Source organism: Brienomyrus brachyistius, chromosome 2 (assembly GCF_023856365.1).
Source record: "Brienomyrus brachyistius isolate T26 chromosome 2, BBRACH_0.4, whole genome shotgun sequence".
Taxonomy (NCBI): Eukaryota; Metazoa; Chordata; class Actinopteri; order Osteoglossiformes; family Mormyridae; genus Brienomyrus; species Brienomyrus brachyistius.
The window spans coordinates 17,711,163-17,738,567 of NC_064534.1; the positions used below are offsets into that span (position 1 = coordinate 17,711,163).

A 27,405-nucleotide genomic window follows, 5' to 3' on the forward strand; every position below is an offset into this window, starting at 1 on the left:
GCGCGCCGCCCATTGGTGTAAAAATGACTGTGCAATTATGTTGCCACTTACCTAAACACAATCATAATTCACAGCCCCTCCTATTGTCTTTGCAGTGTGTGTGCAGCGGCAGAGGTGCTTGCAGAGGCTGAGGATGGTGATCGATGGTACTTTTAAATGTAAAATACAGGGCACGGTATCTGAAAGCTTTTGAGTTTGAGTACAGCTGTGCACGGGAGAAAGGACGGGGGTAAGGCGCTGTGTGAAGGCTGCCCCCTCTGTCTTACATCGTCGCGTCGTAAGAGCGGCTGCAGCTCTTTACTGACAAAATGGGTAACCGGGGGATGGAGGATCTGATTCCTCTGGTAAATAGACTGCAAGATGCATTCTCTGCCATCGGACAAAATGCCAACCTGGATCTCCCGCAGATCGCTGTTGTCGGCGGACAGAGTGCCGGTAAAAGCTCGGTGTTGGAGAACTTCGTGGGAAAGTGAGTATATCTTATGCAATTACATAAAAAATACTTATTGTATATGGCCAGACATGTAGCAGTATTCTTATATGCTCGAATTAATAACCTGTCCTAAATCACAACATGTATATCTGCAGATGTTACCATAGATGTTAATGTTCCCAAACGGCACAACGGACTGCTTAATTTTATTTAATGTCATTTAAATCGTCAAGCAGGAGCGAATCGTAATAATCTTGAGAGACGTATCCACAACACGACACATTTCCGCATTACTAGATGATATATTTCTTATAATCATGGAGAATATACGATGCAGAGGAGCAGATTTTAAACATCCCCCCACACATTAATTTTCTAAACCGGTTGTTTTATTACGCGGATTCCGCAATACGTATGTATAGGGTATATAACCAGACGTTCAACACACAAGATCGTGTGCCTTTCTACGCAGTGTCTATAATGCAAAATAATGCTAAGTATTATGATAATTCCACAATGCACGAAATAAGGCTTATTTAATGTATGTCTAAAATTGTGATGTTAGATCAATGGTTATCACAGTCCGAATGTCTGTCACTCTGCGCGATTGGCGATCTACGTTGCATCCAGGAGCTGATTAATCACAGACCTGAATCCACGTTAAAATCTTAGAAAATAAGAGAAAACACAGCCTTTTAAATACATTATTGCATATCGAATAATGCTTTCGATATAGGGCTAATGATTTTATATAACCATAAAACATCTATGTAATATTATTGTAATGCATTAGTAAATGTAGGTACACATATGTGCGGTAAGAACGGTGTGATGAAAAAGGCAGGAAGGTGAATCAAAGATGACCGTGTTTAGTTGCGTTTTTCGACAGGTTGTGGACAGCAGCTGTAGAAGACCTATAGGCCCAGCTGAGAGATTGATCGGCTCTGTCTGTATTACAGCTGCCATTTTGTTGTCCCTACCATACCAGTCATAGTGTTTATTTTAACCTAAAGTATTTTTAGTGTTTTTTGTTGTTTACAGTGGCATGGCATCATCAGTGGTTGCCAGGTGTTGGCAATTATAGGAACGGGTAGAGAAGCGAAGACGTCCGATTCGTCCTTCTCGTCTTGGGAATCCTTTCCACTTTAATGAAGGTGTGCCGTCCGTGATGATTTAACAGGAAAAAAAAGGCTTTGCGTGCCGTTTCATAACTGTGCTATAAGCTGGAGGGGAAGGCAGTGAGAGGACGGCATGTTTATGTGCCAATCCAGCTGTTGAATCAGGGCCTGTCATCGCGATTCTGTTGGTCCCACTGTGGGTGTGGTATTCAACGTTAATGAAATATTACCCCCAAGTCCTCTTGCTGTTGTCTTGCTTGCTTCAAAACTTTATACATGCCTTTAATTTTTGATTTTTTAAATTTAGTTATTAAATATCAAAATCCATAACAGCAACGTGATTTAGTGTGAGCCATTAAGACTTGAGTGAATTGCATGCTTTCTTTGGGAGTATTTCCTGCACAAGTCTATTTTTGGACTGTGGTTATATCTCTAAGTAAGATAAAAGGATTGTGCATTTGAAATACAGTAAACCATTAGCATAGCCACAGGTCAGCGTGAAAGTATTCTGTAAATAGTCCCAACAGCTCTAAATAACCCCCTTTGTGTCTACAGTCAGAATAATTTGCAGTGTAGAGATGGATTTGCTCCTAGCCAGGTTGGTGGAAGAAGATTTATTGCACCTTGATGTTGTGGCTCCTTTTAATCTGCTTAAGACCTGTGGCATCTTCACTAAGCAAGTGTGCAGTAACTGGAATGGTTTACCTGTTATTCGGCACAGTGTTAATTATATAATTGTTACATGATTAGTTGTTGAACAGTGTAAGCCTTGAAGTGTGGGGTTATGATTTAAAAAACCCATTCAGGTTTTGGCCATTATTTGGATATGGGAGGATTCTCTCTTGGATGGATTTCAGAAGGTACTATTTTTAGCACAGATGATGTAAAGATATTTTAATGTATACTGCTGCATGTATGTGTGGGGCATGTAAGGTGTAGACAGACTCAGGTATCGAAGTTCAGTCTGTATCAATGCCGGACACCAGAGCTTTTCAGTGCTGAGGCCACATTCTCTAACCTGACTTTGAAGGTGCCTTTAGGTATTCATATTATGAGATTACAGTGCACACCAACTTCTTAGACCTCATCATATATTGCAGCCTTTTGACAAGTGATTTCCTGTAACCAGTGTTGTGGTTCCTGCAACAGTGTAGTTTAAGTGTCCGTCATTCCAGTTTAACATTAGCTTTGAAAAAGGTAACATTCCTGGCAAGCAGCTTGTGTCATTGCCATTTGCTGGCAGGCGCTGTGGTCGGGAGGTAAGTGGTCTTGCTGCCATTTGCAGTCCGCACTGGTTTAGCTATCTGAAATCAGAACATGACCGGATTCTGGCATGTGATATTGCAAAGCGCTTTCACTGCAGGGGATTGGCAGAGACTGCTCTGTAGTATTTGTTCGTTTACAGCCAAAGCAGGGAGTTTTTAATATCTGTGCTTTGTATTTGCTTGTACCCGGGATGTTTAAAAGCAATTGAATATATATCATATTAATTAGTGATACAGAAACCAATGCAACTAAATTCTGCTGAGCAGGAATCTTAATGTGCAGCAAAACCTACCAATCAGGATAAGAGATACTCGTGGCTTTATCACTGATAGTCCAACCAGGTACCTGTCTTGATTCATTTCTGACTACATAATAGCAACAAGTTATGCTGACACAGTTATGCTGTTCCCATACATATATCAGTGTGATGCTAATTCTCAGCACAGAATGTCAAATGTAAGAGTTATCTGACAAAATGTTGTTCACGTGGTTTGTCCGATTGATGATTTCAGGACCCAGGACAGCACTCCAGAAATATGGCTTCAGTAACTAATGTTGATTGTTTTTTGAAATAGATTTTTCATAGTGTGACTCTTACTTCTCACTTACAAAATATAGCTTTTCCAATACAGATATCTATCCCTATTTTCCAAATGTTTTTCAGTAAATTTGCTCGCCAGTTAAATCTGGGGCATGTTCATGCTGGCTGTCCCAACAGTTGTTTATTGGGGAACCACCACAGAAAAACCTGCCATTTAATTCAAAGAAGAGAGGAGATCCTGTGCCGTACTGCACATGTGTCAAGATTCTAACCGAAGAACCACTTGACATAGTCGATCTCTGATACATCCAGTTATGTGGTATTTTTATTAAGTGTGGTGTTCATACCTAAACCAGGTAGTTATGAATGTGGTCAGTGCTGTTAGTATGATTTTATTGGACTCATAATCGTCCAAGAATGACTGAGGCTTCAAGAAAGCATATAGGCCTGTGAGAACCTAAACATGGTAAACAACTGATTCTGTGAGTGCGCTGTTACTGTATATATCACAATAGAAAGGGGATAATGAGCAGCCCAGCAAACTAGACCATCCAGTAATGCTGAGTCTCCTCTACGAAAGGTGAAACTCATCAGAAGGTTTTGTTTTTCTGTTAAATTCTGTTTTTTTTTTAACTAGAATCTTGGAGGGACTGTCTTTGCCCATGCATTCCCTAAAAATGGAATGCATTATGAACAGCAAAATTCCATATTTTTTTTTTAGCTGTAAGGTTGTTTGAAAAATGCTATATCATTCACTAATAGCACAATAGGAGGAATGACAACCGCCTGACAGCTGCCACACAGCCGCACACGTTCTTCTTGAGATGTTGGCGTCCTTGTACAGACTGTTGAGCAAGCAGCGGAGTCTTGTAGCACTGGTCGATCAGGCCAGGGGCTTTCTGTGCTGACGCTGTTGGGATCTGCCTGGCCTCTGCTGACGGGGGCTCCCGGATCTATGCAGCGTGACGTGCGAAGGACACGCCTGCCGGCATGTCCCATATGGCCGGTCCACAGGCTGCCGTTGGGGAATGGTGAGGGGCATGTGGTCACCACCATCTGTGGAGGGTGTCACCTGCGGTGGGCTAGTCACTGAGATAAGGAAAGTCCACTACATCATTCCATATTGTATTTGGTCTGCATTTAGTCAGAGCACAACATCAGTTAGTTAACTTTATTTGGTTTATAATTAATGACACTTCGGTGAATGGTGGGGTGGTCATGCATGAACTGATGGAGGTTAATCACTCATTTTGTTGCAGGATGGGGCAGAACATACTGTCTGACTGTCTGTCACGCCCAACTTCCTGGGCTTCTGCCCAGTGGTCCCTGCATGTGTTAGGGCAGAACATTAGGGGAAAAGGCAGCTAATAGGATCTGGGGCTGCCGACCCGACAGGTGACTTCAGAAGCAAATGTGCAGAGGGGGAGGAGACACACGTGGATCGATTAGCAGAGCTAGGAAGCAGGAGCTGTGGTATGGGAACCTGAATATGAAAGCTAGAACTAGGATGCAGAATCACGAGAACCAAAGACAGAACTCCGGAATACAGGAAACACCAACCCCGAGATGGGAATCTGACACACGATCTCTTAATGCAATTTACAAGCAATAAGACCCAAGTAAAGCATGCAGCTGAGTATGTATCAGATTTATGGTTCAGGTTAAAGAACCACCCTGTCATCCCTAAGTCAAGCAAAAGGGGCGACATGGTTAATGTTTAAGTGTCCAGCAGTTTACTGCAATTGCAGAATCACACACATACATGTGTATGGAATTAACTGCGGTTGTTTTGCTACCTTTGTTTATTCACCCTCTCATAATATTTTTTGAATCATCGTTATATCACATTATAGCACATCTGTCTGGCTGCACTCGACAGGAAAATCAGTGGCCATTTTCAAATATTCATTATGTCTGTTACTTAATATCTCTGTATTGATTCTTTATATCTGATCTTCCCAGGCGAAGAAGGATACATTTCTGATGACTGACTTTCACTTTCAATTCTCCAAGTACAAATTTATGTCTCGCGTTCGTTTTTGGGCACCGCTGTCAGGCAGGTGCTGAGATCTCACTGCTTGCTGTGCTTCCTGACCTCTACGTGCTTAGAGTGAATATAGTGAATCTTGAATAGATACAAAAGTTGTGCACTATAAGTGTTGTGTCTTCAGTTTTTTTTTTCTAATTGAGCATATGGTTAAGTAAATGGTGGATTGACTTTTAAAGTTAATGTTTTTATTTACTTCAGATTGAGCTAGGGGTTAGGTGTCAGGTTGGGGATAGTTCCTAATCACTTATATTTTATATTTTTATCTTACCTATTGTAAGAACCAATGTATTGTTTAATACTACACTGGTGGTTGGGCATTGCCTATTCATGTCAAAATACAATTTGAGATATTTGCAGATATAGATTATTGGGCCAGTTCGAAATGTTTTTTTGTGGTCTGATTTTTTCTTCCTTGACAAGTTACCAGTTTTTGTTTGTAGATGTCATATAATCTGACCGTAACACAAGGCACCATGAACACTCAGACCTGTACTATCTGAAGGCTGGTGCCAACACTTAAGAGAAGTGAACATCTGCATTGTGTGGTGATGAATCGAGGACATTGTGTCTCTGTTAAGAGGTTGAACGATGTGTCAATCCTCCTATTCACCTAACTAGGAAAGACTGGCTGCAAACTGCCTCCCTGCCATGGCAGGGTCAGACCAGGAGCTCCTGGTGTAAAGATGTTAGTGGAAAAGAGAGAGTTATTAAAACACTGGCACTGAAAAAACACACACCGTGAAATCTTGAAAAGCACAGGATGAAAAGCTTGTCCTACTTATTATTAATTAGATACTGCCTAAATAACCATAATTAAAAACAGAAAACGTTTTCATTTTGATGCCTTGGAATGTCAATGAAATCATTCAATAGGGGGACCTTAGTGGTCAAGGGGCTGATTTTTGGTCAAGTCCAAACCAGCATGTGTGACAGCCGTCCCCCTGTATGGGACCGCATGCTTTTAATAAGCTTCCCCCAGGCGCCCTGCCCGGCAAACTCTGCTCTTCACCTCAAACACATGCTGCATTATGCCTCGCTGCCCGCGGGTCTGCTGCCCCGATGATGCAAACACAGCTCCACTTCAGAGGGAGGCAGCCCCAGAGTGACGGTGCAGGACTCAGCTGTGGAGCTGTGTAGCTCTTTGTGCTGGGTGATACAGCAAACTTCTCCTGTGGTCCGTCCTCAGGAAGGCCTGTGCAGCCCAACATCTGGCCTGAATGTGTATGTGCCCTGCTCAGTCAGCATGGGGTAGAACACAAACTAACCCATTCTCTGGCAACATAATATACTGAACTGTCTCATTTCGAGGAGGGCTAAGTGAGGGCAACCCTGTTTTTTGTGGGCTATGTTTTGCTTGCTTTTTTCGGTCCACTGTCAATGAAAATGACATACAAGTCTTATGGCACAAAGTTACGTGAGCTACAAATCTGTAAGTGTATAGTAGCGCAGAATAGTACATCAACAGCAGCAGAATAACTATGTTAGAAAACATGATAAACAATAGTATTTTTGTTGTCCAGCAGCATTGAAAAAGTAACTACTAGTGCAACAGACTCTGAAAAGAAATTATAAAATAACTGTAAAGTTTAAAGTACCACACAGTTATTATAAGTGTGGTACAAAGACCGGTCATTGTTGAAACCAGTAGCATTCTACAAGCATTGTACGAACGAATGTCAGTAGGGTTAGGGACATGGCAACCAGCAGCATTGTACAAACGAATAGCAGCTGGATTTGGAAGATTGAAACTAGGAGCATTGTGCAGTAGGGTTAGGGAAATGGAGAGCAGGAGCATTGTACGAACGAATGGCATTGTACAAGCATTGTACAAACGAATGTCAGTAGGGTTAGGAACATGGAGAGGAGCATTGTGCAAACGAATGGCAGTAGGGTTAGGAACATGGAGAGCAGGAGCATTGTGCAAACGAATGGCAGTAGGGTTAGGGACATGCAAATCAGTGGCATTATTCAAACGAATGGCAGTAGGGTTAGGGACACGGAGATCAGTGGCATTGTACAAACGAATGGCAGTAGGGTTTGTCACATTGAAACCAGAAGCTTTGTACAAATGAAGAGCAGAAGGTAAGGGACATGGTAACCGTGTCATTGTACAAATGCATGGCAGCAGAGTTAGGAACATGGAGAGCAGGAGCATTATACAAATGAATGGCAGTAGGATGAGGGATGTGAAGAACAGGATCATTTTACAAATGAATGACAGTAAGGTTAAGGACATGGAAACTGGGAGCATCGTAGAAATGAATGGCGGTAAGGTGAGGGACATAGAAGCCGTAAGCATTGTGCAAATGAATGGCAGTAGGGCTATGGACATGAAGACCTGGAGCATTCTGCAAACGAATAGCAGTAGGGTTATGGACACGGAGACCTGGAGCATTGTGCAAACGAATAGCAGTAAGGTTATGGACACGGAGACCTGGAGCATTGTACAAACGAATAGCAGTAGGGTTATGGACATGGAGACCTGGAGCATTGTGCAAACGAATAGCGGCAGGGTTATGGACATGGAGACCTGGAGCATTGTGCAAACGAATAGCGGCAGGGTTATGGACATGGAGACCTGGAGCATTGTGCAAACGAATAGCAGTAGGGTTATGGACACGGAGACCTGGAGCATTGTACAAACGAATAGCAGTAGGGTTATGGACATGGAGACCTGGAGCATTGTGCAAACGAATAGCGGCAGGGTTATGGACATGGAGACCTGGAGCATTGTAGAATTGAATAGCACCTAGCACAAAGGAGAGCGTAAAGTATTCAGCTGTGGATCTCTGGACGATGAGCCTTTAGCCGAAGGTGCTCCTCAATTGAGACTATCGGCCTCATTGTTTAGAATGGAGCACAAATTGGACACCATTCGGCCTTTGACCACCAATCTAAGGAGTCCAGACTCAGTACTATGACAGAGCTAGCTTTCCTGTTCAGCGTGCCATTATATGCAGTGATACAATGTATTGAGAAGAATCAGAATCAGAAGAATCTGAATTGTTCTGAAGACAGAACCCCTTTAATAAAGATTTTCCTGAGAGTTCCAGTTAAGTTTTAAGTTTCCTTAAAATAAGTCGGTTGCACAAAAACACCCTTAAGTCTTCCTCCTTAAGATTTCCTTAAAATGTTTACTTAAGTATTTAAGTTTTTCTCCTTTCTAGGTCTTATACCTAGTTCCCTTAATGGTTGCAAAAAAGACCTTAACAACCAAAGTAAGGTACCTCTTACTGTATCTTAACTGCAACACAGCTGAATTTATGGCAATAAATGATGAAAATGTCGGCATCCCGAGATGAGCGTTGTGCGACTTGGAGGACCCCATGGATACGAATAATAATGAGCAATTGATTTAGCATTATTGATTTGACCGGCAGACGATTTGTGATTTTATTTACACCCCGCATCAGGTTTATAATTAATTGGTAAATCTGGTCAGCAGATTTATCTTTCATTTTCCAAAGGATGAAAAACAAGGTAAAGTTATTCCGCTAAAAAGTGCTGGCAAGTTTCACTGTTGGTTATCGTTCACATTGTTTGATGCAAAAATATGGAGATGCATGCAAAAATAGGTATTCATTAATGCATTTAATGTAACTGAGGTACAAAAATAATTCTGCTCAGTTTTTGCTCCACTACTTCTGCCGCTTGTTTCTGGACTTCCCCGTATCCTCCGAGTTAGCGCCCATGCTTGTCGTTAACCAGTCAGCAAGTTTATTGCCCCTCAGTAGCAGTACCTACTCCTAGTAAACACAATACACCAGGGGCAACAGCCCAAATTTTATCAGATAAGGATGCAGTGGTGATGAAATTTGCCTTTCGTTTTGATTTATGTTCGTCAGACGAATAATATGTTTAATTTCATCATTGTCATTAACGTATATTTTAGTTTTTTGCTTTAGTGAATGGAAACCCTTCATCAGGCTGTATTTTCGTCCACATTTTTGTCAACGAAATAAACACTGGAGGTGACAACAGGTATCACAAACAGGTGTGGGTGCAAACGAACGAACGGTCTCCCTGGAAACTACTGCAAAATCTCTTTCAATGCAGTGAATTCCTTAATGTTTTTTCCCTTTTAAGGGATTCTTAAATAAATACCTAAATAAAGGAGAAAATGGAGTATGGAGAGGTAAGATTTTAACCACTGGCAAGAAGTGCTGCTGTTGGTTGGTGGTAGTTATTCTTGCCCAGCTGAAAGTGGAGGTGCGGCTCCAAGGAGAAGTAATGCAGAGCCAGATGTCTAAGGCTGCTGAGCGAAGCAGTGTTGCATGGGTGTAAACAGTGAGCAATGGGCAGACTGTGCTAATGTCAGGGAAGAGGCTGCAGGCCCAAAACTGCTGATGTTGTGGGGTCGGCAAAAGAGCTCTGCGTTGTCATTAAGGGCTTGAGAATCGCTCAGGAGGACTTTTGCTCAGCTTCAAGTTCATGAATTGTGCTGCTTTCCAATGAGCTGAAGATCTGTAAGATTTTGAAAGGCCTGTCTGCCCAGAATGAGGAGAATCTGCCAGGAAGGCAGAGCTTAAGATGCCACAGGATCATCTAGGCATTTAGAAGGAGGAAAGGAGTGAATATAGGCACACCTGCCAGTCATATAGGCAAGGAAAAGAAGGCAAAGAAAAGCAGCCATATGTGGGTGAATAAGACTGTTGTGATTTGGCTGGCCGGGGAGAATGCCTGCAGGGATTTCAGTGCCCATTTGTCGGCAGCAGTTGAGTCGGTTGTCCCCTCTCAATTTCTTCAACTTGTGGCCCCTGTGCTGCTTCCTGAAGCACTGTTGAAGACACCTGTAGCGTCTTTCTGTGAGCACTGAAAATGATATGTTCTGTCAGGCGAAGTCAGCAGCATCTGGCTCATTGGTTCATAAGCTGCTGACCTCGTCGACTGTGCTACATGAACCGTGTTTGGTTTGAGAGCAGACCTGTGTCATCATTCCAATGGTAAACGTCCTGTCCTGGAGGATAGAATGTATTCTATTTGAAATCACTGAGAAGTAGAGCAGGACCAATAATACCTGGTGCTGGGGGTTAATCACACCTGGAAGAGTCTAGGAAAAAGTGAATGTGGTGAGGGCTTGTGAGGGTTGTTGAAGCTGCGGCCTTCTTGGTGGTGGTGGTGGGGGGGGCAGTGTACATGTCGTTATCATATCCTGCAGAGTCACTGCAGTTAAACCGCCCCAGGTTTCCCACTGCAGTCACTGTCCTGCCTGACATGTGCCTGCACTGTGGCTTCGCCTCTGTCAGGCTTGAGCACAGCTATTCTCCCTAATCTCTAACAAACACGCTTCGCATGCACGCCATCACACCTCCAAGTGTACGCGTGCAGATATCCTCACGCTAATTACGCTTCACCCTGGAATGAGACAGGAGGATAATTAACTTCATTCTGTTGGCCCTGTGTGCCCATGTGACCTGTTTCCATGGTGACGGCTCCTGCTCGGCTATGGTTGGTTTTTCTGGTACCGCTGGCAGTTGCCTGCTCCGGTAACACGGCCTCGTACTGTAACAGGGCATGTCAGGCCATCGCTGACTGCGCTCTTATTGTTGCTTCAGTTAATGCATTAATTCTATCGCTTGTTAATAATTTATATAAACCTATGTGGATTTTATAAGAGTGTATTGCTAAAGTACACCTCGTGCGTGTACCTAATGTACATATAAAGGTTTTTTTGCAGAAGACCTAGAAGATCTCATGAGGCAGTAGAACTACAGCATTTGCTTAGCATGACAAGAAGGGCAGTTTTCTACAACACGGACGTGATATGAGATCAAAAACAGACAAACATCTTAATCTTAATCAGAATGATAAGTTTATAATGTCTGCAGTGTTGCCAACTCTCACGCATCTGCCATGATGCTCACACTTTCAGACTCTCATACCATACTCATGCAAGTTATCTCACGACAAATCTTTATTATTCCATTATAAATAAAAAATTTGTGACATCAAAAACACTGGGATAGTTTGCAAACCCTACAGACTATTTACAAGGTAATAAAACTGTTACAAACATGTAAATGTGTGTGCATGTGTGTTCAGACTTGTCTCAAATTGAAAATCTCACACCAGCCAGCTGACTGAACCCTGTTGTTTGTCAGTGTTTTCTAATAACTGGAAGTAAATAAATTCCTATTTGTTTTATTTTACAAACTTGACAGGGTCATTAAGCCTTATATTCTGTTCCATAAAGGCAAGGTGAGATGCCCTGCCTGACTTAGGCTCCTCCCCACGGGGGTCTGCCGTGTCCCGATGCTTGGTTCTTCAGTACCGTCTTCCTGGTGCAAACTGTCCTTGGCTGAGTATTCCAGTAGCTCAGTTCCAGCATCTCCGTAGGATCTTCAGTTCCAGCCTCTCTTGTGCCTGCTGGTCGATGTCTGAATGCTGGGGCTCAGACGACTAAGCTCCTTGTCGTGTGTCTGTCACAGGGACTTCCTGCCCCGAGGCTCTGGCATCGTCACCCGTCGCCCTCTGGTCCTGCAGCTTATCAACTGCCCCACAGGTGAGCTCAGCGTGGGCACAGTGCAGTGGACCCGTGCTGCCACGTCTGCAAGGCACACAGACGGGCGATGAGAGGGTGGAGGATCGCCCTCCTTCCCACCAAAATGCTGTATCTCCCTGCAGCTTGCATCCCACAAGCTGGAGAAAACGGGGCAGTGGAAAAAGGGGGCAGCTGATCCACCCTGGGTCCCTCACCTGCCGTGTGATCCTGTATCATTATGCATTAATGCAGGGCTCTGCTTTGCTTTTGTGATATTTATATTGCCGCCCCAGTGTCCTACAGCCCACTGTATATCGATCAAATGTGGCCTTTTACTAGCTTGTATCCAGTGGGATTTCATGTCCAGAAACTACAAATCCAAACCAAGATTTAGTGTCTATCAATCAGCTGAGTACTGTGACTGTGACTGTTTATGCTCAACTGGTTAGTAGAAACCTTATCCTGGTTTGGATTTGTAAGTTCTGGAAATTCCCAACACTGCCTTTGTATTAGCAAACATTAGTATTTTCTTTGGGGAGGAATAATATCTGAATTGCACAAATCAGATATTTCCAACACTAAGGAGAACTGAAAAACGAAGCCAGCTTTTGATGTTGCTCATTGTCTGGATAAGGGCTTGGTACAAAGTTTGGGAAGCCAGAGTGTCAGTATGAGCAGGCAGAGCCAAAGTGGAAGGGGAGATGTCTGACATTGCCTGTTTACAAGACCGCTGTGGATTCTCTTATGCTGCTATACTGTTTTGCTTTTCTTTTACTGAGAGTCTTACCAGTGCTGCCATCTAGTGAAGTTTGTATTTCTTGAACTGCTTTACTAGCATTAAATGGGAAATAACTGTTGCTACTTCCTTTACAATACAGAAAGCAGACAACGAGCCAAGACATTATGGTTTTCTCTTTTTTTTTGTGCAATATCCATGGAGTTTTCCAGTACGCAGCAAAAAGAAATTTACATGTACATATTAATGAAGAGCAGTGAAAGCATAAGACAGTGGTGCCTGTGGTTCGCGAACGCTGTGGTCTACGAACAATTTGGTTCACGACCAAAAATCCCGTGAAAAAAATGCATTGGTTTGCGTACAAAATTTGATTGGTGAACCATCAATTAAAAAATCAAAAAATCAATTAACAAAAATTATTCACGACCGCTTTCCTGGAATGGATTGTGTTCGTGAACCGCAGGCACCACTGTACCAAAAAAATAACAATTTCACTGATTATGTTAAAATTCACACAACCAAATGACAAATTTTGAAGCAGCCTGCTGTTGCTGATGTGTTTAATCAGCTGACTGATTCATTCATTCATTCATTCATTCATTGGGTACATATGAAAAGCAGCGTACCAGCTCCCTGCTCTGTCATGGAAAGCCTCACACCTTTGCGTTCCTGCCATTCATGTTTGTCTTTGCGCTTTTCCCAGAATATGCCGAGTTCCTGCACTGCAAGGGCAAGAAGTTCACGGACTTTGATGAGGTGCGGCAGGAGATCGACGCGGAGACGGACCGTGTCACAGGCCAGAACAAAGGCATCTCCCCCGTGCCCATCAACCTGCGTGTCTACTCTCCTCACGGTATGACCGGCGGCCGCCATGTGCCGGTGCACTGTCAGCCTGGCCACCAGGGCGGCGTATGACATTAACGGGTTTGCCGCTTGGATGTTCCTCTTCATCTTCCTCACCTTCCTTCTTCATCTGTCCCCTGTATCTCTGTCTTCTCCTGTTCTTCTTTTCTCTGTCTCTTTCCCCTGCTTCATCCTGGGTCCTCACCCTCTCCTCACCAACCTTTTTCGTCTTGCCGACTCTCCTAGTCCTGAACCTCACACTGGTCGACCTGCCAGGGATGACCAAAGTGCCAGTAGGTGACCAGCCGGCCGACATTGAGCACCAGATCCGGGAAATGCTGATGCAGTTTGTCACCAAGGAGAATTGCCTGCTGTTGGCCGTGTCCCCGGCCAACTCCGACCTGGCCAACTCCGACGCGCTCAAGATAGCCAAAGAGGTCGACCCACAAGGTGTGCAGGTTCACACAGACCCTGACAGATGTCGTTATGGCAACACTGGTCTGAAGGAAAATCAAGTGAAAAGAAAACAGTGTATATTTGCTTTCTGAGCCAAAGCTCATGCGTAATATAACACTGTGTGTGATGAAAAATGGATGCAATGATTGATTATTTAATGTTAATTTAATGTACTTTAATGTTTATTCAGTGTTATTCTTTTTAACAGAAAATTCAATTATTGAGATGGATGGGGGAGCAAATTATGAGATACAGAATCAAATTAAATAATGTTTAGAAGCTATAAAGACAATGCATTGTGTGTGTGTGTGTGTGTGTGTGTGTGTGTGTGTGTGTGTGTGTGTGTCTTGTGTGGGTAGGCCAAAGAACTATCGGCGTGATCACCAAGCTGGACCTGATGGATGAAGGCACGGATGCCAGGGATATCCTGGAGAACAAGTTGCTTCCACTGAGGCGAGGTGAGCCTCTGCCTGTTCCTCCCATCAGCTTGCACAACGTGGCAGAGGAGCCGTTACGTCAGAAGATATACACAACAGTTCAGCACGGGATTGGCTGCAATAAACATGAGTTTCCCTTGACAGATACATAGTGAGCATGCAGATGTATGGCCAGTTTTCCTCGGTGCATGTGACTGTGGAGTTTCCCGCAAGATGATGTATCCCCAACATGAAGGATATCAGAAATGCTGCCCTCTAGTGGCAAGATTGCTATGACCACATTGTGACTTAAAAACACTGTCTTGAAATGTACATCTAGAAAAAAAACAGTATTCTCTACTGGGGTTCTGATATATTGCTGATCTCGGCACTAACATTTATTTCTGGAAAACACTGTAAGAAAATATGCTGATGTGTACTTTTCCTAATTGATTTATAATTGGGTTAGAGCCCAGAAAAATGTTGTCACTGGACGTCACTCCTTTTACTCCCCCCACCCCCATTAAGACATAGTAAGCCTGTTCTACTTGTCATTTAAGTATGATTAAATGACCTTTTTTAAATGGAAATGGAGAAAAAACGGATGAAGAGGAAAGCTGTGTGATGGGAGAAGGAACTTTTCTGGGGAGGTATAACGAACCCTTTTCATTTTGGAATGACCTGCTTCCCAGTTTGAAGAACAGTTTTCCTTGCATGCCTCCCTTTCTCAAACCTGTTCCAGGCGTCGATGTCCATTTAAAATGAACATGGAAAGCCTTCTTGCGCATTTTTGGCGTGTTTCATATGAGCCCAGTTGCCCAGATGTTTTGAAACACTTTGATTGCTTTTGCACTTTGGCCTGCACTATTTTTGTGTGGATTTGCCGTTTTTAACTCTCCGTGTGTCTATGTTGCCCCCTGCAGGCTACATTGGGGTTGTGAATCGCAGCCAGAAGGACATCGATGGTAAGAAGGACATCGCGGCTGCCATGGCAGCAGAGAGGAAGTTCTTCCTCACACATCCAAGTTATAGGCACCTGGCAGAGCGCATGGGGACCCCTTACTTACAGAAAATCCTCAACCAGGTGGGTTCTGTGTTACAGAGTGTGGGGGAGGGAACACAGGTGTCATATAAACTATTTACTCTGTTGCTAAGTGTCAGCTGAGTGTTTATGAACATGTTTAGGAGTAAGTTAAAGGGCTGTGTGATCAGGACACAGGACACAGGCAATGAACTGATATTCATACAGAATTTCTGGTACGGCTGCCTTGCTTTTAACATTACTCTCATAAACCACATTTAAATGCTTCTAAGATTTAGAGATTTAATTCCCATCAGATGACACCAAACGGTGTTTTTTATTATTCTATATTTAATATGGGTTTCTTGTTTCAATTTGGAATGCATTCACCTTGACCTGCTGCAGACCAAATGGAGGCCAGCAGATTTTGATTAAGATTTACTGATGGGCTTAAGTGCCAGTATGTTTCTTATGGTAGAAACACGCGTAGCTGAAGAGTTGCTCCATCCCTCTGGCACGAGATCTGGGTGAAGAAAAGTCATGCAAGATGGGCTCCTTTCTTGAAGACCAGAGAGGCCCATTCTAAGTGCATGTTTCTCTTCCCTTTGAAGCAATTAACCAATCACATCAGGGACACGCTGCCAGGGCTCCGTAACAAGCTGCAGAGCCAGCTGCTGTCCATTGAGAAGGAGGTGGAGGAGTACAAGAACTTCCGGCCAGACGACCCATCCCGCAAGACCAAGGCCCTGCTGCAGTGAGTGGATGGCCAGCCACCAGACACATGGCTTTCTGGTGCCTGTGGGACAGTAATATGATAACACACACCAGGACAAACAGCTTTCACCAAGTTCCTCTTTTTAACCAGTCGTGGTGGGTTTCATTTCAATGTGCAGTCCAAAGCAGGAACGACTAACAGAGGCAGGCTGCCATCCTCATACGCGTACATGGTTTTCCGTTCGTCTCTGAGATTGGGCTGTTTGCTGAGCCTTTCCCTTCTCCCTCCACCTTAACCCCACCGCCTCTGACACAGGATGGTGCAGCAGTTTGCCGTTGACTTCGAGAAGCGCATCGAAGGCTCCGGAGACCAGATCGACACCTACGAGTTGTCAGGGGGAGCCAGGATTAATCGCATCTTCCACGAGCGCTTCCCCTTCGAGCTGGTCAAGGTGCAATTCCTCCTTCTCGTCTTACGTAGTACAATCCCGCGTGGGGGGGCTGTCTTAGCCGTTACAGTCCCGTCTGTGTATTTGGGTCCAGTGTTTTACATCTGCTCTTTAGTGATTCTTCAGTCTTTCCATAGAAGATGGCATTAATTTTGGCCATGTGCCCCAAAAGTATAATGTGAAATTTGTATAATAGCTGCCCTCCCCAAGGAAGCCAAGTCAAGGGACAGTATGTAGGTAGTGGGCTTGTTTTTTCTCCCTGCAGCACAAAACTAAAACTTCAGTGTAATGAGTATGTTTGTGATTCTCATGCTGCAGCAGAGAGCAGCCAGACAGCCGACTGGCCAGCCAGTAATCTGAGACGAACCACGACTGAGTGTGTTCATGATAAAATGGTTCCTGGCAATAACAAGGCTCGCTCCCAGCTTGAAAGGACGTTGTGGGTGTGTGGGCCCATGCCACTCTCTTTAACTAGCTGTCCCAGGCGTGATAACACAGGGACGGAGAGATTTCACTCAAGTTGGGGACTGACAACTACGGTCATTTTGAAAAGCGTAGTCTGATGGGCCCCTGGATTCCTGAGTCTGCAAACTCTCGCTTCGAAAACGGCCACGTGGCAGCCCCACCCTTCCCTTCCCTCGGATGTGGCCCTTTCCGTGAGGCTGAGAGCTCCTTCATCTGTGACCCGCCTGTGAGTTAGAGACCGAGAGAGAGAGAGAGAGCAGGAGGCCTCTGCTATCGGTTAATGGCGGCGGAGAAGGTGACTCATGGTTTAGGATTGAGTCTCTCCCGGGGCTGTTACCAGAGACTTTATGACAAAAACATGCTGTTCGCTCCCTCTCTCTGGAAAAAAATGCACACACAGTGCGTACCCCCAGAAGCGAGTAGTGCGTCTGGTCTAAACTGTGTGTCTGGGTAGACTTGGCAGAGTCTAATGCTGCCAGGTTGGCTCTGAGAGTCATTGCTGCTCCGAAAAGCTCCAAATCACACTCCTCTAAACGGCCGGGGCTTTGGTCTGTGGACAATGTTGGTCTGTGGGTTAAATGTTGTCACTGGGGTAGCTCTTTGCTGACATGAACATGCACTGTCACTTCCACTACGCCATAGACATATCATGCAGCGTAGCACGCTGTGGAGACGACCCACATCTCGATTGGCTTGTGCGTTTAAACAGCTCATTATCCCAATTCCTCCCCCTGTTTTAAGATGGAGTTTGATGAAAAGGAGCTACGCAAGGAGATCAGCTACGCCATTAAGAACATCCACGGAATCAGGCAAGTGGCCCCCATGCCCGAACAGCCCCCGTCTGCCTGCCCTGGTCACACTTTATTACCCAATAGGAACGCAGAGATGATGACAGAACAGCACATGTGCATGTATAAATAAGGTGTACTGTTAAACCTACCCCATGCTTATCCTTGTGTATGCGATTGGTCAGCCAGTGTCCACATGCTTTTTAGTGAGCACCTGGGGTGTACGTCTTAATTTTGATGCATATCCATTCTGCAGAACGGCTGCTTCTAGTTAAATCTGGGCCAAGTCTATGGGCTCCTGCATTACGACGGTAACCACATGATCTGGAGCCGATAAATATTCGTGTTTTTGTTACTTCTGTGCCTCGTATTTCCCATACCGCATAGTTTTCAGACACTCATCCCGACCGCCTCTGTCTTTTTGGCCGGCATCGTCTGCTGGTTAGATGACACCACCGAGAAGCAGAGAGCTCCCTAATCAAATTTACAGTCAACACAGGGGTTTATTTTTAAAAATGTTAGACATTTTTTTTTTTTAAATCATGCTGCCGTATCCTTTTCATTTCAAAGACAGATTCTTTACAAATTACGTGAGAATCTACAAGAAGTATCGAAACTTTAAAGTTTTCTTATTCATAAATTGTATATTATTGAGGTAGCAGAGCCAATGGCCTGGTCAGCACCCAGGTAGTGCAGCAGTGATTGCCAGAGGTTTCCAGCCGCGCTGCACCTGGAGGATGTGTCAGGCCATTAGGATGCAGAACTGCAGCTCTTCCTCTGTTGCCTCGTGTGTCAGTAGCATCTAGGTACCTTTTTAGTGCTGTTGATGTTAGGTTAATTTTTTTTACCTAATTCAATGAGTCAGGGTGAGTACTTAGGGGAAAAACAATGATTGTTACACAAGATTATAAACGTGCCACATGGCTTTGTTTAGCTATTCTTGCGCTTGGAGGGCAGTGCGTTTTATAGAGCCCCGCTATGTTTTTTAGTGAGGTCCTTTTCCGTCGGGCCACTGTATCAAACTATACACCCTAAGAATAAAATCAAAAGGCAGCGTATATCATGTGTGTGCTATAGGTCAGTCCAGCTGCAAATCACAACTTTTGCGTTCAGTGTTTCTAGTATTTATTTATTGGGTATATTCATATTATTTCGTAAGTCATGCCGGATCGCTGAGCATAATTCTTAAAAATAACAAGATACGCAGATTTTTCTCTGGATACCCTACTGCTGACCCTTCACTTAGCCATGTTGCTGGAAATTGGAGATAAACCACCTCTTTGTGGGTGAGGACATTCATGAAATAAAATAACTGTTTTATTGTCCATCCATCTTCTACACACACAAAGTAGAGATGTTTCAGTTAACTGGAGGAAACTAGAGGAATCTTGCATAACTTGGGGGAGAAAATGCAACTTCACACACACACACACACACACACACACACACAGACAGACAGACACACACACACAGGTTAGCAATTATATATTTCTGGGGACTCTCCATTCATTTCTATAGGTGAAACTCTAATCCCATTATGACAACCTTAACCCCTACCCACCCCTAACCTTAACTATAAGCAATCAAATAAAATACGACACTGATATTTTTATGCTTGTTTTTTCATTGCATTCACAGATTTTTATAAAATATAGGTTCTTTGTGGGGACTGGAAAAATGTCTGCACAAGGTAAAATGTGACAGGTTTTTATCCTATTGCAAGGACATCTGATGCCCACAGTGTGATAATTATACACACACACACTGATTTCTCTGAGCATAACCCTAATCCAACTATGCCAACCTCAACCATAAGTAACCAAACAAAATACAAGATCTTTGGCAGTTTTGGTTTTTTGATTGCAGTCACAGATTTTTGTAAAATCAAGTTTCCCATTGTGAGGGCCCAAAAATGCCCCCACATGATAAAAATAATAGGTTTTTATCACATTGTGGGGCCATATGATAATGAAATATATACATGCCCACACATACACACACAACAGTACTATGCCATCCTGACCTACTCACATAAGTATGTACCCCTGCCTGTGTAACATTTTTGTATCACTTTCACTTTGGACAAACCCTTTAGGGCACAGTTGCTGGGAGGTTAAAGGTTAAACTGTTGATGCAGTAGTTTAGTATTAAAATAGGATCTGATATGCAGTCTGTATATCTGCTTCAACTACAGGAGATTCATGAGTACTCTGAGTACTAGAGTATATACTCTGTGAGTACTAGAGTATATACACAGTGCTGAAATTGACAGGGAACTTGACTGACTCTAGGGCTCGATGCCAAGATTAAGAGGACTGAGGTATGAGAGACCACCCGGTCATCCTGCAAAAAGAAATCACACTGACCCACATACTGCTTCAAGCGCTGGGAAATTGAGCACAACAAAAAGCCTTGTTAAAACAAAGTGGTAAATGTTTTATGGCATTGAAAAGCGAATGACTAGAGTTTTTCCAGTGTAAAACGTGTCAGGCCTGTTTCTAATTACAATTATTGAAATGAGTCTATTTATACTCAAGGAAAATTACATAAGTCCAAGCTGTAGCAAAGTAGCGCTCAGAGTGGGAGAGGTTTCTGCTATTCATGGCCAGCGTGGATAAGGCCACGGGGGAAGGAGGTCATGGGTCCTGCCTCAGTCTCTCTGGTATTTGCATATTTTCACTCTCACGGTCCAAACTCACCTGGCTGAATCGTGGTCTCTAAATTGCTTGTATTGTTTGGAATCTTCTATGTGGATGATGAATGGGTTAGACTGAACATGACAAGGTTCATATGGAACATTTCCAAGCATAGTTAATGATGGCTTGTAGCCCAATAAGTATGGCATTGTGCCAACAGCACAAACGTCGTGGCTTCAGATCCTGGGGAAGAAACCCTGCTGTCTACTGTAAATTGCTTTGGATAATAGTGTTAGGTGAATGTAGAATAATTTAATACTTATTACTCAGGCAGTGCACTAAGCAGACGTTAATGCGGGACTGTGCACTTTCTGTTCTGAGTCTTCCTGATGCTCATTTTGACCTCCTCTGCTCTCCTTCCATCTTTCTATGCCTGTTTGCTATCTCCGTGCCTCAGAACTGGGCTGTTCACCCCAGACATGGCTTTCGAGACCATTGTGAAGCGGCAGATCGGGAAGATCAAGGAGCCGTGCCAGAAGTGTGTGGACCTGGTCATCTCGGAGCTGGTCAACACCGTGAGGCAGTGCACCAAGAAGGTGACACCCGGGCAGGCCTGTTTATCCCACTGTAGGGATCTGATGGCTGAATTACTGGTGACTGTGGACTATAGCTAACATCAAGCTAATATCACTCTCATCTCTGCTTTATGAAATCTTCTGGAGTCTTATGAAGGTTGTATATGACAAAGAATCGGGCAGTTGACTCCACAGACACTAGACAAAGTGTGTGCTCACCACTGCTGAGCTTGTGCAAATCTGGTGAAGGGAAAGGTCTGGAAAGAATACCACATTTTTATAAATAAGTTATCTTGCGATTGGCATTTAGGCAGCAAAATGAATAGGGAGTGTGAGACACGATGGTGTTTAACACAGGTACACCGTAGCTCATCATGAGAAGCCCAGCTGTCAGCTGATGACTGTTGCACCATTGACGCCGGTTCCAGGTGTTACGTGGTGTGTGGCGCTATTGTGTCCATGTGGCTTGCTGTGCACATTGCTGCTCTGGCCTCAGCCAATCATGAGCCCCTGTCCTCTGGGCCACAGCTAGCCCAGTACCCCATGCTGAGGGAGGAGATGGAAAGGATCGTCACCCAACACATCCGCGACCGGGAGAGCCGCACCAAAGACCAGGTTAGTAGCACCTTTACGCTCCGCCACTTTCCAGCTTAAGCGATGCTGAGGTTTCACCACCTGCGTGAGACAGCACTGGAGACCAAAACTAGAGATTTTAACCAAAAGAACAAGCACACAAACCACAGAAATTGGTAGGTGGAATGGTCCATCTTTTATTGTTATAGCAACCTGCTCATGCCACGCCTATTACAATATACAACCACAGAAAAAAATTGTGTTTCACTCATTTCTCAATTTATGGTTATGCGTCTGAATAATATGTATTTTTCTGCAAACTGCAGCCAGGTTCTTCCCTGTTTCTCATTAATGAAGGGCTTCTTCCTTGCTTTATGGGACTTCAGTCCTGCTTCTAGGAGCCTGATACAAACTGTCCTAGCGGTGCACTTCACACCCGCACTTAATGTTTCCCATTCCTTTTAAGGTCACTTGATGTCATCCTCCGATTCATGAGAAACTGTCGGATAAGTTAACAGTCATCTCTGGCATTAGAATGTCGCTTCCGCCCTTTATCTGGCTGGTTTCTGGTCGTTCCCAGTGTCTCCTGCTTCAGCTTATTCTTGTGTGCTGCTGTCTTAGAAATTTTGAACCTGAAAACATCTTGCTGCTCAGCGTATCCTTCTGCCAGCAGAACCACAATTAAACCAGGATTTAAAAATGCAGATTTGTTTAAAAATTATAGAGTGGTCCACTGCGGTACGTAATTATATCCATTTGTGGTACAAAATGTAATACATGCCTACAACCGAAAACCTATTGACTGGAACCACTAGAGTTTAGTTCCGTTGAATTTCAATCCTCAAGCTTATTTTACTTCCAGGTGATGCTGCTGATCGACATTGAACTGGCTTACGTGAACACAAATCATGAAGACTTCATTGGATTTGCCAAGTAAGATCCTACCTGCTTATTTATCCTCTTCAAATACACAGTAGGTTACTGCTGCTGAGGAAATTTCTCTTTGCAGTGCACAGCAAAGGAGTAACCAGATGAGCAAGAAGAAGGCTTCTGGCAATCAGGTACAGAGTCTGTGGCACATCGCCCCTTACAGGGCTACCTCCAGACCTCCTCTGTTCTGATATTTCCCATCCTCGTTGCTTTGTATTGTTCTGTTGAGATACACTTGGGCTCACTTCAATTCTATTTTGCTCTTTTCCTTTGCTGTATTTTTTTTCTGTTTATTTGCTCTAATAATCTTACCTGTTTTCTTTTGCTTTGCTACTATTACTATGGCAACAACACTTAAGGATGAGATTATGGTGAGTATGCCCACACTCTGATGATGCGCATATCTGTACGTACGCACATCTTATACATGCACACTAACATTACATAACTTACATTGTGTTCATTTTGGGGCGGCGGTACTGCACCGTGTCTCCCAGACACTCATTTAATCACAGGAGAGACATGAGTGAGCACAATATGTCATTAATGACCTTCTGTCATTGAAACAAGACTGAGTACAAAGGTGCATCACTATGGATGTTTAATGCAGTAAAGGTTTTCTCCAATACCGGACTATGGAGTATGTGGTTTTTAAAAAAGAATTACTTTTAACATTGTGACCCCCCACCCCAGTCGACATCTTTACCATCGCAACCTCCCACCCCTTGATCCACTTTTTGTGTCATGACCTAATGACCAAAGAAAAATGTCAGTCCTGAGCCGATGGCAGTCAAGAACCATTTAAAATACAATTATGTTATAAATTTATGCATATACACACTTTTAATAAGACCTTCTTTATATGTAATTAGTGTCACGCTGAATATTTTATTTTATACAAAAAACATTTTGCTAAGATATTTGCGGAAGTGGCATTGGCTGGTGGCAGAATGGTGGCTCACTTGTCACCCCAGGTTTGAAGAAATCTGTCTGTCTATCTATCTATCTATCTATCTATCTATCTATCTATCTATCTATCTATCTATCTATCTATCTATCTGTCTGTCTGTCTATCTGTCTGTCTGTCTGTCTGTCTGTCTGTCTGTCTGTCTGTCTGTCTGTCTGTCCATACATTCATGCATTCATTTTTGTGGTGCCTAGCAGCGGATCTGCATTTCATCATTCATTTCTTTTGGTTTTATTCCTTCTTAGACAGGAGGTAGAAGATTCTCTGAAGTCATTTAAGTTTGTGAACGATACAGTGTCCTGTACAGTTATCAATGCAACATGTAGGCCACCAATCCACTGCCATAATATTCTTGTTTTTCCACCTTTCCAATTATGTCCGAAAACCACTAGAGAGCTAAGTGAAGAGAAATCCATAAGGGTGAATGATCGCAGTACTACCAGCAGCTTAGGTGAGGGACTCGAGTGCTTTATTGATGCTGTAACAATGTAGCAGATCAAGCTAAAGAGGACATTGTGCTTCAGATGTTGATGCAATGTTACCAAATTGCCCATAGGTGTGTGTGTGAGTGAATGGTATGTGGGTGTGTCCTCTAATGGGTTGGCGCCCCATCCTGGGTTGTTCCCTGCCTTGGGGCCTTAGCCTTCAAGATAGGCCCCGGACCCCCCGCGACCCTGAATAGGACAAGCAGTCTAGGACAAATAGGACAAAACTGGATGGATGAATGTTGCTGCAATCCTTCTGTGAAAAAAGACACGTATGGCTGATGTCACTTGTGATGTTCAGGCCTTATTGATAGGTCCAGGTCTTTGGTGAGGGAATCGCCTTCTGGTGGTATTATAGGCAATATCTCGGACATAGGAGTACAACCTTGGCCCGAGCCGAGCAGACAGGTTCCCTCACCAGAAGGGGCTTCGTGTTTGAGTTCTGCTGAGTAAATGCAGGATCTCCTGTGATGTCACTTCTCCATGCCCCACACAGGTGATCAGGAAGGGCTGGCTGACCATCAACAACATCGGCATCATGAAAGGGGGGTCTAAGGAGTACTGGTTCGTGCTGACCGCTGAGACCTTGTCCTGGTACAAGGATGATGAGGTGAGTCTTTGTCCTTGCAGTAAAAATTAAATCTTTCCACATTTAAATAAAGCTTTTGTATTCCTACAGTAGCTTATATACAGTAGTTATAGTAGTACCAAAGATCTAGTCTACCACTGCCAGACATTAACCTGTCATTGCCTAGTCTGCTAACGACATCGCACAGACGTAACTAATGCCGTCTGTTACCTTTCATTTGAGAACCACTCACTTTTCACTAACTGACCAGGATTCAAGGGCGTAGGTTTGGTTTAAACATTGGTATGGACCAAATCAGCCCTGGGCTCCACACACACGGTATTCCCACAGTATTGGAAGGGACATTTCCCTATATCAATACCCAAATCTATGCCTTTGCCAGGATTTTAAGTGGAATCAATTTGCCATTGTTCCAAATAGTTGCTTTTCCTGGTGTGGTTTTGACTTGAAATACCATCGACTAAGATGGTCTCCTCTAGCACTGGGAGCAGGATTGGGGAATTCTGCAGTGCCCTATGAAAAAGGCCTCACTCGTCTCTCCATTTCTGCCCTCCAATATCCAGTTAATGTGGTGGGCCCATGCATTTTTATTTGGTTTATTGTGGTTTGAAAGGAGGCATATAGATTTTTGATGACCTCTCAGTTTACAGAGTTCAAATGAGTGGGGGGGGAAGTTGTAGAGGGGACAGAGGGCCAGCATAAAGTAAGCCAGCCCCCCTGACTGTCAGACATGTTAATGCTGGCACCTAGCATGTGCCGACCAGAAGCGGACCTTGTCACGGCTGGCAGTGGAGGGTAATCCGAGAGCACGTCTGCTTCTCATAAACCGATCCGGGGTGGGGGGGGGGGGTCTGGCGTGATGGGTGGGGTCTCTGGTAAACTGGCTGGGACTCTAATGGAGACCATGTGGTGTAGAGGGGGTCTATGAAGGCTCCTTTTTATCTGCTGGCACACAAAGGCCTCGGCTGAATCACTCCACCCCTCTTGTACCCGCTGTTCTTATGCTAAATGACTAACACACACACACACACACACGTTTGTAATTATATCTTTGTGGGGACTTTCCATTCATCTCTATGGGGAAAACTCTAGTCCCAACATGATGACCCTACCCAGCCGTAACCTTAACCATAAGTAACCGAACAAAATACGAGATTTTTGACATTTTTATTTTTTTGATTGCATTCACAGATCTTTGTGGGGACCCAAAAAAATGGTCCCCACAATGTCAGAAAAACAGGTTTTTATTTCATTGTGGGGAACATTCGGTCCCCACAAACCTAATACATACCCACACATGCGCGCACACACACCCACACACATGCACGGCAGACTTAGCCCTGCCCCCACCCCTAACCTCTGCATGTATTTATTTTAACATGAGCTAAGGATGGCGGTTTCTCTCAGAGCAAGGACCCAAAACAAACAGAGCCTGGCTCTGAGGAAAAATGGCCCATTGTTTTGTCATGGAAAGGCTAGAGGGGCCCATTGCAGTGACTCCAGTGTGGCGTGTGTGGTGGGCTGGTTTTTTGTGGGGTTCTGCGGTTTGGAAGACGTCGGAGGTGGAAGTCCTGTCGAGATGGAGTATGTATGAAGCAAAAATGTGACGCTTGATGTGAAACAACATTCTCATTTTCCCTCTATTTTTAATTCATATAAAATGCGGCACCGTATGCATGCAGACATTGATTGGGGAGATTAGTGTCACTGTGAGATGCATGTAATTCTCCTTTCATCTGCTCTGCTTCAACACCTGTCGCATTTGCCCAGGAATGTCGCACTAGGAAGTGTTTTGGCAAAGTCATGAAATCTCCCCACTGCTTTCACTTCCTCCATCAAGTCATCATACACGTGGAAAGGTACTTGCCCTGCCATTTAGTGCAGGGGGGGGGGCAGGGGGGTGTACACTCACACCTTGTAGTTACGGCGAGTCCCTCTGAATGAGTGAGTATTAGTGATAAGAGTGTGAGTTAGCCGGGCCACGCCGTTACCGTCGTTCTGTCTCTGGCTGTGTCCTGCCCCTCTGATGAGGGTATATGGGGGGGGGGGAGGGGGTGGCTCTACCCAGCTACTGTGGCAGGCCAGAGACCCAGGCAAGGGACAGCGGGTGAGGTGGATGCCGGGGGCGGTGGGGGGGGGGGGGGCATCTGGTTTCCATTAGCAGACATACCAGGTCTTTAAACCCAGAAGCCCAGCGCTCCCTGGGCTCGCTGGGAAAGGGAGTTCTGCAAGAATGAAGGGGGGGGGGGGCCTCATGCGTGGTTTGAATGAAAAAGGCCCCCGCTGAGCTAACCCCAGGCACCCCGCCAGGACTGAGATCCGACCTCCCATCGTCTTCACAACCCATGTGTTAGTAACTCACGTTCATACAGGCCTGTACGAACAAAGACGCACACACACATACACACACACAGACACACATACACACACACACACATACACACAGACACATACACACACACACACATACACAGACACACATACACACACACACATACGCACATACACACATACACACACACACATACACACACACACATACACACACACACACACACACACACGCACACAGCTGGATATGCACAGTACTGCCTTCTACATCACCGTGGTAATGTTAAGTATGCTAATGTGAATGAATGGTTGGCTCCATGCAACATCTATGAAACGGTAACAACAACACGTGTATGATCAGGGTACAGCGTGTGAGGCATTTCCAGCACCTTCCCAACACGAGAGCGCTGTTGTGTAGTGAGACGCGCAACGCGAGCTGTGCGGCTGCACTGTGACGGACGCTGTCGGCCTGAAAGAGGGACCCGGATCCGAATCTTATTTCAGGCACTGCTGAGAAGCATCAAAGCCACAGCTGCTGATCT

At 44.3% G+C, this 27,405-nt stretch overlaps 1 protein-coding gene across 4 annotated transcripts in view; it reads left to right on the plus strand.

The window, feature by feature from the left end:
* Window positions 1–40: 40 nt before the first annotated feature.
* Window positions 41–27,405, plus strand: part of dnm1b (dynamin 1b) — a 47,066-nt gene continuing 19,701 nt past the window's right edge. For 3 of the 4 annotated variants that reach the window (XM_048998481.1, XM_048998482.1, XM_048998483.1), the window contains exons 1-15: window positions 42–469; window positions 11,837–11,910; window positions 13,329–13,478; window positions 13,715–13,918; window positions 14,284–14,382; window positions 15,264–15,424; window positions 15,973–16,115; window positions 16,392–16,527; window positions 17,731–17,798; window positions 20,871–21,009; window positions 21,517–21,603; window positions 22,424–22,494; window positions 22,571–22,622; window positions 22,851–22,862; window positions 24,440–24,553. In XM_048998481.1, coding sequence (XP_048854438.1) covers window positions 309–469; window positions 11,837–11,910; window positions 13,329–13,478; window positions 13,715–13,918; window positions 14,284–14,382; window positions 15,264–15,424; window positions 15,973–16,115; window positions 16,392–16,527; window positions 17,731–17,798; window positions 20,871–21,009; window positions 21,517–21,603; window positions 22,424–22,494; window positions 22,571–22,622; window positions 22,851–22,862; window positions 24,440–24,553 — 1,671 coding nt within the window. In that variant the 5' untranslated portion in view covers window positions 42–308. Of the gene's footprint in view, window positions 470–11,836; window positions 11,911–13,328; window positions 13,479–13,714; window positions 13,919–14,283; window positions 14,383–15,263; window positions 15,425–15,972; window positions 16,116–16,391; window positions 16,528–17,730; window positions 17,799–20,870; window positions 21,010–21,516; window positions 21,604–22,423; window positions 22,495–22,570; window positions 22,623–22,850; window positions 22,863–24,439; window positions 24,554–27,405 lie in introns of all 4 variants that reach the window. The other variant, XM_048998484.1, reaches the window with a different exon arrangement.